Below are 13754 nucleotides of genomic sequence, written 5' to 3' on the forward strand. Positions count from 1 at the left end.
TTGTTTGTCTGTTTGTTTGTGTGTTTGTTTATTTGGTGTTCGTTTTAAAAACTTTGTTTTGTTTAACGATACCACTAGAGCACATTGACTAATTAATCGACTATTGGATGTCAAACATTTGGTAATTATGACTCGTAGTCATCAGAGAAAACCCGCTACATTTTTTTCCATTAGTAACAAGGTATCTTTTATATGCACTTTCCCACAGGCAGGAAAGCACATATTACGGCCTTTGACCAGTTGTGGTGCACTGGTTGGAACGGGGGTAAACCCAATCAGTTGAATGGATCCACCGAGGTGGTTCGATCCTGCGACACAAGCACCTCAAGCGAGAGCTCAACCGACTGAGCTAAATCCTGCCCTATTAATAATATAAATAATAGCTATGATTCATGCCCGTTGAGGGGTGGGACGTAAACCAGTGGTAAAGCGCTATTTGGGCTATTTCTCGTTCCGGCCAGTGCAGCACGACTGGTATATCAAAGACCGTGGTATGTGCTATCATGTCTTTTTGTATGGTGCATACAAAAGATCCCTTGCTACTAATGGAAAATTGTGGCGGGTTTCCTCTCTAAGACAGAATATAAAAATTATCAAATGTTTGACATCCAATAGTTAAACTAAAAAAACAACTTTAAAAAAAAACATGCCCGTTGTACTGGGTAAACATACATGTATCAGTTGTTTTTGTTTGTTTTGTTGTTGTTTATGTTGTTCTTGTTTTTATTATTATTGTTCTCAGAAACAGCAGCAAAGAAAAGATTTTCATTATTATATTATGTTGTACATGATTTTAATAATTTACATATGATATACATGCAAATACTCTAATACATGCACATATTTGTACGATATGAAAAACACGTTTTTGTCATATGGTCAAAATGTTTGACATCCAATAGCCGATGATTGATTAATCAATGTGCTCCAGTGGTGTCGTTAAACAAAACAAACTCTCTTTTTGTCATGTGGTCAATTAAAAGCAAATTGCAAAGCGCAAATATAAAAACAAAGCCTTTTAAAACACCCACAGACAGACAAAAATTAGAAAGAAAAACTCATCAAAATTTAACATTTCTTTCGTTTTCTGTTTGATTGTGTGTGTTTTATCGGAAAACATTTTTGTTTCTGCATTTTCATTCTGTATATATAATATTTATTGTTCATCGTACACAGATTAATATCAGTTACCTGAGTTGTCTATCGTGAAGAGAGAGAGAGAGAGAGAGAGAGAGAGAGAGAGAGAGAGAGAGAGAGAGAGAGAGAGAGAGAGTGTGTGTGTGTGGGGTGGGGGAGGTGTGATGGCTTTGCACACACTCACTAAGCCGTGCGTGTTATCTTGTTGTTTGGAACCGGTACTAGGATTAGACGTCAACACCTACCAGCCTCGGGCACCAAAGCACTGAATCTGATTTTTGCCCAATATTAATCCTGTTTAGTGAGTAAGATGTTTATTCCTCAATCCAATGCCCGCCTTTATATGCCGAAGCCTATGTCTAAACAAATACTGCTACAAAACAAATTGTATTCCTAAATTTAAGCTATTTATCTGAAAGAAAAATGTATCAATTACAAAACAAAATTATCAATTACAAAACAAAATGTATCAATTACAAAACAAAATTATAAAAATGCAAAAGAAAATGTATCAGTTACTAAAAAAATGTATCAGTTACAAAACAAAATGTATCAATTATAAAACAAAACAAAAATGTATCAATTACAAAACAAAATGTATCAATTACAAAACAAAAATGTATCAATTAAGAACAAAATGTATCAATTATAAAACAAAATGTATCAATTACAAAACAAAATGTATCAATTACAAAACAAAATGTATGTTTTTAATATGACTGATGCAGGCTTTTCAAATATTTGTTTGTCCAAACTGAGCTAAACATATACATGTGTATGATACTATACTTCATATGTATTAAATAGACTGCAGCTATTGTGTGAGTTTATGAAACAAATCAATGTAACACCGGGCGGTCAACTGAGAGAACAAAGATCTGTAGAATGGTCTGGTGTTCAAACTATTAGCCTGTGGAACTGTTTTACTAATTATTATTTTTACGAACGATGTATCCAAATGCCCGTAGTTATGCAATTTTACATATTATTTTATCACCATTTGCATATACTAGTATATAAATATACTAAAATATATTAAAATTAATATATATATTAATAAACATTTTGTTTGTTTGTTGGCTTGTTTTATTTGTTTCTTCTTTTTTTTGGGGTGGGGGTGGGGGGGGAGGGTATTTGTTGTGTTTTTGAGAGAATTGGGGGAATTTTATTTTATTTTATTTTAAGGAAAAGAACAAAATCATGAATTGTTCAGATGTTTGGCCTCTACTGTGTGGGGCTGTTGTTTTTCTAATGTTTAAAGAAAGCAGCTATAGACCTCTTTCACATTCCACTGCGCATGTGCACGTAGCGGAGCAACTCGTGGACGCTAATTGTGAACTGACGCGAGATCTCGTAAAAAAAATAGCCGTTTACAAATTGGGGGGCATTGACAATGGGAGTGTGAATTAGCTCTATTATTAAATATTCTATCAACAAGTACCCGAAACTTCTGTCAACATCCAACAAATATTTATTGGAGACGTTTGTGAATTATAGCTTATCACGAAATAAAACATATTTTGTTGTTAACGCCCGAGAAACTATCGGATCGGATTCGTACACTATTAATGTGTGTGCGTGTGCTCGCGTGTATGTATGTATGCATATGTTTATCGTATTTAACATGATTTAAATGTTTATAAAGCATTATAAGGATAAATACATTCTGGAGTTTTGTCGGGATTTCTTTTCATCCAGTTATTTCAAATCTTGTTCGGTATTTGGTGGAAAAATGAAATGATACGTTTGGAATTTTTAGCTACAATAAACCATTAGCAATAGGAATGCTAAATACCTCTATTATCGGTATGTTACTATTAATTTCAGATTGTATTATTTTACGGCACCGTATCGTTTCGAATGCAGGACACGTCTCGTATATAACAGCTGTACGAATACTGTTATGTGTCAGCTTGTAACATGTATGTTTATTGGTTATGTCTGCATTTTTGTTTCAGTGGTAATTTGTGGTGTTTTGATTATCGTTCATAGTCGAAGTATTATCGGTTAGATTCTAGCGGTGTGATTATCGATTGTGAAATCTATAATCGTTTATCGTTGAAAATGTGATTACTATAATCTAGATATTAGATAATAACGTAGGTCAGTGATCTGCTAGGGTTTAGATGTATTTCTGACACACCCGTTGGCGAGAACACCATGCATTATTTTTCATAACACATGGGTTGTTAATACACGTATGTGTGTTAACAATTTCAAGACACACGACTGGCTGCTCCTAGGTGATAACCTGGTCATCAGTACCAAGCTACCAATGAAAACCAAAACGGTGGAAATAGATTACACTGTGACGTATAGTTAACCTGACAATCATGTGTATGTGACGCTAAGTTAGCTACAAGTGCAACGGCTGTAAATAACGTTTAGTCGAAAAAGATGTTAGAATTTGCTTAAAACCTGGTTTTTGAGGATATGTATGAAATAGAAGAATACTACATTCGTGTCCGTTAGATACCATTTATCTCACAACTCATTGTTTAAAAATATATCAAACTTGCTTTCGCTCGTTAGATACATTTTAAAACTACTCGTTGTGAGATAAATGGTATCTAACGGCCAGTTTAACCGATTGTATAATAAAAAGTTGATCGGTTAGTGTACATTGATTATAGCCGATTATCGATATCGAAATTCCAATAGTTTTCCGACAAACTTGGTAGTGTTGAAAAGCATTAACGATTAAATCTCATTGACAAAACCGTAACACATGAATGGACATTTGGCAAAATAATGGATGATTCCATGAATCTCTATCCAGTGTCTGGTCTATAGGAGGACAGCCACATGCAATGGGATTCTTTACTGGAACTTCCATTCCTCTTGCATCATCAGAAAGATGACTGCCATTCGCAGACTTGTTTACTAAATCAAAACTAGGGCCGGACAGAATTCAGTCCATTCATTCATTTCAATTTATGTTCGTGCTTATATCCAACTACGGTACAAGTACGCTGTCCTTAACACGTCTCAGCTACACGAGGAACTGAAATATTGGTAGAAAAGAAATCAAATTTTTCAATTATTTTGTTTCTCAAAAGATGAACCAGGCATGCTCACAGCAAGCACGCAAATATAGAACAAGAACAAAATTGTATGTTTAGTCTGTGTGTATTACTTCACGAGACAGACATAGAAAAACTACATCTCGTGCGTGTTTGATGTGATGTAGCATCTATAAGTACCCTAAAGCACGAGGTACATTTAGATTATTACTGGTCGATTATCGGTTGGTGCAATTTGATGATCGATAAAATAAATGTCTTTTCCATTCCCAAAAGTTCCAAATGCTTAAATGGACATTCCTGATTTTGCTGCATTGTAAGATGTTTCCGGCTAATAAAATATTTCTACGATTAAACTTACATATAAATATATTTTCTTCTTTAGAATATCAGTGTCTGTATATTCAATGTATTTATGGTCGTCTTAATATTTGTAAGAAGCTCAAACTTGATTTTGTCTTCAGATATTTTCGTACGTACAAACAAACATATTTTAGGAAATAAAATCACATTTAACTTAGTACAAATATTAGAACGATCAGAAACACGTTTAATATACAGCCACTAATATTTTATGCAGAAAAATATATTTGATATGTAATTACAGTCGTTAAAAATCTCTGTTAGTCGATAAAATCTTAAAAATTGTAGGAAACTCAGGAATGTCCCTTTAACAAATACTAATTATGCGTACAGTTTAGTTAATTGTTCGACTGTGGCGCTATAGTATATGTCCTGTAAATAAATAACACAGCAGATGTTTGAATACAGAACATCATGTCACGTTGGCTTTATAAACAAAGCATGTTGCTAAAATATACAACCAGCTATTGCTTTCAGTGCTAGGAAGATAAGTTTAGTAATGGTTGTGTGTTGATGTATTTTGTCGTTGTTGTTGTTGTTGTTGCTGCTGCTGCTTCTGTTGTTGCTGCTGCTGATGTTGTCGTGTTTTGTTTGTGTGTTTGTTGTTGTTGGCGGTTGGTAGCGTCACTTTCTTGTCGTTTTGTTTTTCACCTGAATTGATCTAGGGGTTTTCTTGGTTTTTTGTTGATGTTGATATATATATATACTTTTTTCTTTCTTTTTTTTTTTTTTTCTTTTTTTTTGGGGGGGGGGGGGGGTTGTTGTAGTTGTTGTTGGGGGGGGGTTGTGGGAGATTTGTGGGGTTTTTGTCGTTCTCTTTTTCTTTTAAATCTTATGTACAGGCATACATTTACATAACTATGAGAAAGAAAACTCAAATTAAAAAGAGAGGATGTGTTCGATATTAAGTTTTTAAAAGAGGAAGAAAATAGAAACAATTATCAAGCGAGCGTTTGATGTGAATTTTGACATTATTAATTATCACTATAATTACTACTACCGCTTTTTCCTTTTAACAGTCCTTCTTTCTAAACTATTATTTATGTTATGTCCCCATTACATCAACCAGCCTATCTAAATATAGTTCTGTTATCTAGCCATTTATAATGTGTTATTAATATTGCTATTTACATGTACATATGCATTAGTATTAAATATCACCATCTACATTATTTGTTTAAGTATTACTATTACTATTATCAGCATACTGCCACAATGTGTATGTACTCCTAGTATTTAACATGTATAATTTAATTCATCTTCTGTGAAGCTTCTGTGAGGCGATGAATCAGGGCACCCCAACCCTGGCATCGTCAAAATGAGCTGGGGACAGTTTAAAAAAAATCATATGGTGTGATTTTTATAAGCATTTAACATTAATTTATATTTGTTACCTTGTTGTTACTAATATTTGTTTTCTTGTTTTTGTTGAGGAAATGCGCTCCCGACCCCCAACCCCACATATTGCCAGTACTAAAACATATGGTAGTTTGGATGTTTGGAAGGTGTGTGTGTGTGTGTGTGTGTGTGTGTGTGTGTGTGTGTGTGTGTGTGTGTGTGTTGGTGTGTTTGCGTGTGGGTGTGTGGGTGGGATGTGTGTGGAAGGGGGCAGGGGTGTATTAAACTAAGCTACTGTATTCCAAGACATTTGTTCGTGTGTTACTGACCTTTTTATTTCGGCTTATGTAGTTATGCAGGGACATGACATTACCAAATACTTAACTGGCTGTATGTGTAATAAAAGTGTCGAATTGCAGATCACACCGGTGTGCATAATATGCTAATACAACCAATGGCGTGTTCATAAGGAACAATTTGACGGGTACCATCATGTTCTATCATATCACATGCATTTAATGTTAGGCGCAAACACCAGTCTAGCAATCGAACACAGATCTTAACCCAATACCACCACCACCGTTAACCCCACCATCTCCACCCACCACAGCATGACTCAGTTACACTATTTTACAGTCTAATCCATATAAAAACAGGTAGAACCTACTACTCTCCGTTTTAACATGACACCGCGGTCAGTGTAGTTTTTCTTTTTTCTTTAATCTTTTTTTTTTTTTTTTTTTTTTTTTTTTTTTTCTTCTGTTTTGTGACTTATGGGTTTCTATAACTGTATTCTCATGATGCTCAGGTAACATCTAAACTATTACCTTCGTTACCTCGTGTGAACTTTAATTGCAAGGCAAAGGCTAAGGGAATAACCGTTTTATTACGTGACTAGTCATACGTTAAGTTAAGTGCTCTTAAACTAGCACTTCAACACAGAGCCTTTCTTAAAGGGACACCATCGCCTTTCGATAATTTATCATATGTTGTTAGAGTATTATCACACCACACCACCGTTCGTTGTGTCATTATTTTGTGTAGCAGCTTGACAGAGCCCGATTTAGAAAATGGGTATTCGTAAAAAATAACTTTATAAACAAACTACTGAAAAGCCTTTGTAAATATTTCGTTTTTTTGTTGTTGTTGTTGTTTTGTTTTTTGTTTGTTTGTTGTTGTTGTTGTTGGGGTGTTTTGTGTTTTTGTGTTGTTGTTTGTTTTGTGTGTTGTTTGTTTGTTTGTTTTTTGTTGTTGTTTTTTTGGGTTTTTTTTTTTTTTTTTGGGGGGGGGGGGGGGTATGCCACTGCCCCGATTCCGTTTACTCCTTTGAATTCCATCTCATGTCTTCCCGATTTCGCGACTCCTCCTATCTTTTAACTTCTGTCGCTGTCCACCTCCACATCCCAGTCCTTATCTTTCCAACCGCGACAGGTGATTGTCTCCTGTGGCTATCCATGCCACACACCTGTCATTCCCCCATTAGCTTTTAGCTGTGGGCTTAGTCTGACCACTTCGGGGAGTGTTCAGTAGTTATTTCTGGCATTGTTAAGAGGCACTTGTAACTACCTACTATGCTCCCCTAATACCGGCGGTCGTTAGTTAGTGCCGTGGGTCAGACCAGCTTTATTAGCGGCAGAGGACGAGGATGCCAGGTGGGTGCAGAGAAGTACACAGAGACTTCACCCGTGGAGGAAGTTGAGACAGATAGACGTGGTGTGGACAGCTCAGAACACTGACAGAAAGGGTCGAAACAGATTGAAATCTTGGGAGAAATTGGAAAATTGTTGTAATTTTTATTAAGATAATGAGAATGGTAGGCAGAGGGTGATAGCTTATCCACTAGACTACAGAGCTCACTCAGTAGTCTGTTTGCCAAACCTTAATGTTTTAGCTGAAATCTGCTGTTCGGTACCCACAATTGTTCTTTGTGGTTTTCGGAAATTTGGAAGGTGCTAACGGAGGATCGGAGGGGTGCAAATTTGGTATCATTGAGCATTTTGAAAGATCAATATGGCTGCCAAAACACACAACTGGCAAAATGTGTTGTGTTTAAATTACCCATTGGTAAGACAACTAGCTGTCGGTAAGTTACTGTGGAATTTCAGACTATTCGTTTAACCACGAGCGACGTTTTATCCATCCAAAACAAATTGCAACACCTTTTTGGAAACTTACTGCACTCAATGTTTTATCTGACTTAATAAGTTTTGAAATTCAGTTAATAGTAAAAATTTATCATTATGAAAGTATTTATTTAAAATGTGTTTTGTATTTTGCAGAAATTGAAGGTTGTGGTCCAAGACAAAAGCACACACGGAGAATTCTTCTCAGGCGATTCATATATTGTCCTAAATGTACGTATACTAAGCTTAGATATATTCTGAAAATGAAAATGGAGGCGTGAGCTATTTGTGTTCCATTACCTACTACCTGCAAAACTATGTTCAATGCATACCCGCACCCTACCCCCATGTGATTGATTATATATATACATATATATATATATATATATATATATATATATATATATATATATATATATATATATATATATATATATATATTATATATATATATATATATTATATATATATAATATATATATATATATATATATATATATGTTACAGTTAATCTGTATAATCAGGTAATATGTATATTACCTGATTTGTTCAGCTAATATGTATATTACCTGTTTCACTCAGGTAATATGTATATTAGCTGAAAAAATCAGGTAATATACATATTACCTGAAATATACTTCACTAATTTATGCAGATTACCTGAAACGTGCAGAATGGTATTGACAAGGTTGTTATTTAACTGAATGAATAACTATAAACAATAATATGCTGGCAATCTTTATTGGCTCAAAACACATACCATTTGCAACACACAACACACACACTACTACAGAACAAACAACAAGATATTTTGATCAATGTAGTCCAAGTTTTCAATTAAAAACAAGTCTATTGATCAATGTAGTCAAAGTTCTCAGTTCAAAACAAGTCTATTGATCAATGTAGTCAAAGTTCTCATCAACAACAGTTCTTGTTTATGCATGGCAGGCTGGAATGGCAGCGGGAATTGCACACTAATCTGGCTTTGAAGCATTTACATCGATTTGTCTGACACCTCTTACTTCTAGCACAGTTGCATCTTGTGATACCTTGTCCACCGCATCTTGACTCCAGTTGCACAGCTTGACGCAGGGAAATGTCCTTTTCTGTACAGGTGAATACAAGGTCGTAGCACACACATCGAATTGGTTTCTTGAGTACTTTCGATCCAATATTCCTCCTTTTACAGCAATTGTGTACAACTCGTTGTCACTGCACTCTGTCACAAGTCCGATGATGTTCCTAGGATCTGCACGTCCTCTGTCAACTGAAGGAATGGGCACTGTCACATTGCTTCCGATTTGCACACTAGAAAACACAATGCGACTTCGTTTGACCATTCTCTCTGCCTGCTGGAACTGGGCATCTCTGGCACTCTCTCTCTCTCTCTCTCTCTCTCTCTCTCTCTCTCTCTCTCTCTCTCTCTCTCTCTCTCTCTCTCTCTCTCTCTCTCTCTCTTCAGCCTAATTTCCTCCTGATGTACAGAGGTGGGTGAGACTAGTACAGGGTCTGCTTCCTCGCTGGATTGCTCGACTGGGTTTGGATGGGATACTGCAGACAGGAGGTCGTCTTCAGTTTGCAACCTTGTAATGACATCTTGGGGGAGGCTGGATGATGTCAATCCTACCTTCGCATCGGCACCAAACAGAGCAGCAAAGGGAAAACGCTTGATTCCAGTGTGATGGCTCGAGTTCTTTTGAAATTGCACAAACTTGAGTCCAGCAGTCCAGTCCCGTGTGTCATTGTCACTCATCCATGCAATCAACATGTATTTTATGTCGCAGTTGGCTCTTTCCACTGAACTCTGACTCTGGGGGTGTCTCGGATTCCCATGAACGATGACGAGGTCAGGCCACATCTGCTTCAACTCAGTGATATCTTGCACTGTGAATTCGGACCCGTTGTCACTTTGTAGTATTGAAGGGGCTCCCAGCAGAAGGTAGATGTCCAGCAACTGATAAGCTACTTCCGATGCACGCTTAGAAGTGAGAGGACGCAGGATGCAGAACTTGGTAAGATGGCCTTGGCACACCATGATCCATTTGTGTTGACCGTGGCACATAGACTGCATGTCGATGAGATCAACTTGCACTCTGGAAATGAAGCCCTTAGACAGGATTGGTTTGAAGACAATTCCCTTGGTAGTTGTCCCTTTCCGTTTTCTCTGGCACTCGATGCACATGGACTTGAACAAGGTAATAGCATACTGGGTGATGTCGGCGTACTTCTTGTTGATCTCATTGATCATCTTGTCTCGTCCTCCATGACCAGTAGCGATGTGGGCGCGCTTGATGATGTCAACAGTCTCCTCGATGGTAGCGAAGTACAGTGGATGTTCCTGGTTTGGCTTCTTTCTGATGAACTTTTGAACGTCCCCACACTGCAGTAGTTCATATTTGTTAAGCAAGTAAAACTGACGCGGTAATTTCTTGGGTGCCTGGGTGGGTTCCAGCAACTCGCCAACAGTCTTAATGTATTCGTCCTTAGGTAGCAAGATACACTTATTCTCTCCATAACTCGTGTACAGCGAACGCCTGAAAGTCTCCTCTAGATCCATTTTGCTAGTGACAGAGAATCCCATTCACCAGGATATTTATACCTACCAATGAAGTGAAGCCAGTCAAAGGAAATCAGCAGCCTAAATCAAGCATTGTTTTTCCAACTAATCCCATCTGAGTCCTAACAGGCTGGCACAACTTTATTGTGCACACTTTATTGTGCTCTACAGACAGGATTAGTTAAAACAACAGTGGTGGATTATACAGATTAACTGTAACATTGTCCATGAAATGATTTAACAATGAACATGTACATCAAAAGACTTGTTTTGAACTGAGAACGTGGGCTGCCTTGATCAAAAGATTTGTTTTGAACTGAGAACTTGGTCTACATTGATCTAAAGATTTGTCAGTACCATTCTGCACGTTTCAGGTAATCTGTATCAATTAGTGAAGTATATTTCAGGTAATATGTATATTACCTTATTTGTTCAGCTAATATACATATTACCTGAGTGAAACAGGTAATATACATATTAGCTGAAAAAATCAGGTAATATACATATTACCTGATTATACAGATTAACTGTAACATATATATATATATATATATATATATATATATATATATATATATATATATATATATATATATATATATATATATATCAAGGGGTTAGTGCCAGAACTCATTATATGGTAAATTATACACAAATTAGTTAATCACCTTGTCAGCATCATGGAAAGGTGTACTATCATTTCACAATGTCTCATTCAAACCAATCATTTATTTATGCTTTTATAGAACAGAACCCAAACCAATTATCTTTTATGTCCATATCCACAAAAGGCAAAAACCATGTGTTTAGCACTACCTTATTCTTTCTCTCTAGAATTGTGTAGTATCACCCATAGCTGACAGACATAACGCGTCAGCTTACAACACTGGATTGTGGTGGGCTGTAAACTGTCTGAGAAGATTGAATCCTAGGTTCCATACCGCATGACAGGCTAATGACATATGCTAGCTCTAAGTGTTTACATCCTGCGAATGTGTTTTATGTAAACTATCTCTGGCTGGGTGTTTTGGCTTGCAAAGAAATAACAACTCTGGCTGAGGTAGCTAGAATGGACTGTTTACGCATCACGATGACCGGTCCGTTTGTGATAATCTGAGATGGACTGCAGACAATGGGGGGGGGGGGGGGGGCTGGAAGTGTTTAGTTCTTAGACATCTGGAGTGTGGTAAAATGTGTGTGTTGTTAACTAGTTGCTGAATAATTGCCGGTTATGTAAATAGTTTAATAAGAAGTGATTGCAGAGTTCAATTAGTTCTACAGAAGAAACACGCAGTTAAGAAAATATTAACTGAACAGAGACAGAGAAACTAGTTAAACAGGAAAGCTGTTTTCCCTTATTTTAGTCTGAATAGTTACTATGTGTGTTAGAGGAAAAAAAATAATATAATTAAATTAATTTGCTGGGGGCAGGACGTAGCCCAGTAGTAAAGTGCTGGCCTGGTGTACGGTCAGTCTAGGATCGATCCCTGTTAGTGTAATCATTGGACTATTTCTCGTTGCTGCCAGTGCTTCACAACTGGTGTTACAGACCATGATATGTAGGCCTACTATCCTATCTGTGGGATGATGCATATATTAAAGATCCCTTGGTGCTAATAAAAAAATAGTTGCCCATAGTTTCCTCTCTAAAATATATTTGTGGTCATTAATCACATGTTTGACACCACATACCTGTAGTTGTGTTGAATGTGTCATTAAATATAAAATTCCTTTCTTTCTTTCTTTTTTAAACATGGCTCCCATATCCAACAACCTTAGTTAAAAATTATGATCTAGCTATGTCTATATTTTGTAGACAATTTGAATATTATATAAAAAATAAATTTAAGTTGCAATTTAAAATGAAAATGCCGGGGAATTGTTTATTGTAAAAAGGATGCCGGAGCAAATATGATAAATGTTGTATGACCATACGCAATAACATATTTTAATTTACTTAGCATAGAGGGAAATTAGTTTATATTATTTCAAAGGCATCATCACAGGATTGTAACTTTTCTAGTCAAGGTATATTTTATAGACATTATATAATATTTGACATATAGTTGGACATGAATTAGTAGATACAGGTCAAGTATTTTTCTTTAAATCGGAGTCCGTTCATGGTAGTTCATATTATAACTAATTGGTTAGAAGAAGCGAACCCCCTTTATATAAATGGCATAAAATAAATATGCATACTAATAATAAATAATGTTCATTGTAGTAATTGAAATGTATGCACATTCATATTTTCTGGGCTAAAATATCTAGATATTACTACATTAACTGGAATAATTGTAGCATTTCAGATGTTCCAATGATGAGATATCCCTGGTCATTATAACAAAGTGGTTACTGCTATAGTGTGTTTAAATAATTTGTGTGTGTGTGTGTGTGTACATATATATCATTCTACGAGCGCATTAGACAAACATTATACTTAATCACGCACCAGGTCAGTGCTGATGACGAATGCATTAAACTGTATTTAGATATGTTTTACACCTGGTCTTATTGTACTTAATTGCATTCACTGGTACATTAAAGATTGTGATATGTACTTTCCTGTCAATGGGGAAATGCATATAAATGATACCTTGTCACTGTTTTGTTGGAGCAGCCACTATGCCGGTAAAAAATTTCCTTTTGCATTTTACAGACCAGTGTCGAAATACCTCACAGAGAGGACATATGATAACTATGGTTTAAACAACTTCCAGATCAGGCTGCCGGGGTCTGGATTGAAAATTAACGTTTCGGAAAGACACTGGCTTAAGATGTGATAATAATCCAGCTCAGATTTCAAGATATCACTTGCCGGATTCGTTTCGAGTTGTGCTGTGTCATAGCCAGCTTTGTTTTGTAGATCCACATAGTCACGATCACGGGTCACACACACCTTCCCACCTGCATTATATTGAATTCTTAGGGGAACAAAAATAGCAGTTAAAACTTGATACACAACTATCCACAAGCACCAAACGCCTAGAGTTTGAGGATTTAAAAAAAAATGGAACATGGAATAGGTGATTTTAACAATTCACTAGCCATATATATATATATATATATATATATATATATATATATATATATATATATATATATGTGTGTATGTGTATATATATATATATATATGTGTGTATGTGTATGTATATGTATATGTACATGTATATGTATATGTATGTATATGTATATCTGGAGACTGCCGTC

General features: G+C 36.0%; 1 protein-coding gene across 1 annotated transcript in view; it reads left to right on the plus strand.

Annotated features, from left to right (window-relative positions):
- The window catches only part of LOC121378640 (advillin-like), a 56041-nt gene that overhangs the window by 431 nt on the left and 41856 nt on the right, over window positions 1-13754 (plus strand). Inside the window, exon 2 of the mRNA XM_041506906.1 lies at window positions 8141-8215. Coding sequence (XP_041362840.1) covers window positions 8141-8215 — 75 coding nt within the window. The remainder of the gene's footprint in view (window positions 1-8140; window positions 8216-13754) is intronic.

This window comes from Gigantopelta aegis, chromosome 8 (assembly GCF_016097555.1).
Source record: "Gigantopelta aegis isolate Gae_Host chromosome 8, Gae_host_genome, whole genome shotgun sequence".
Classification (NCBI taxonomy): domain Eukaryota; kingdom Metazoa; phylum Mollusca; class Gastropoda; order Neomphalida; family Peltospiridae; genus Gigantopelta; species Gigantopelta aegis.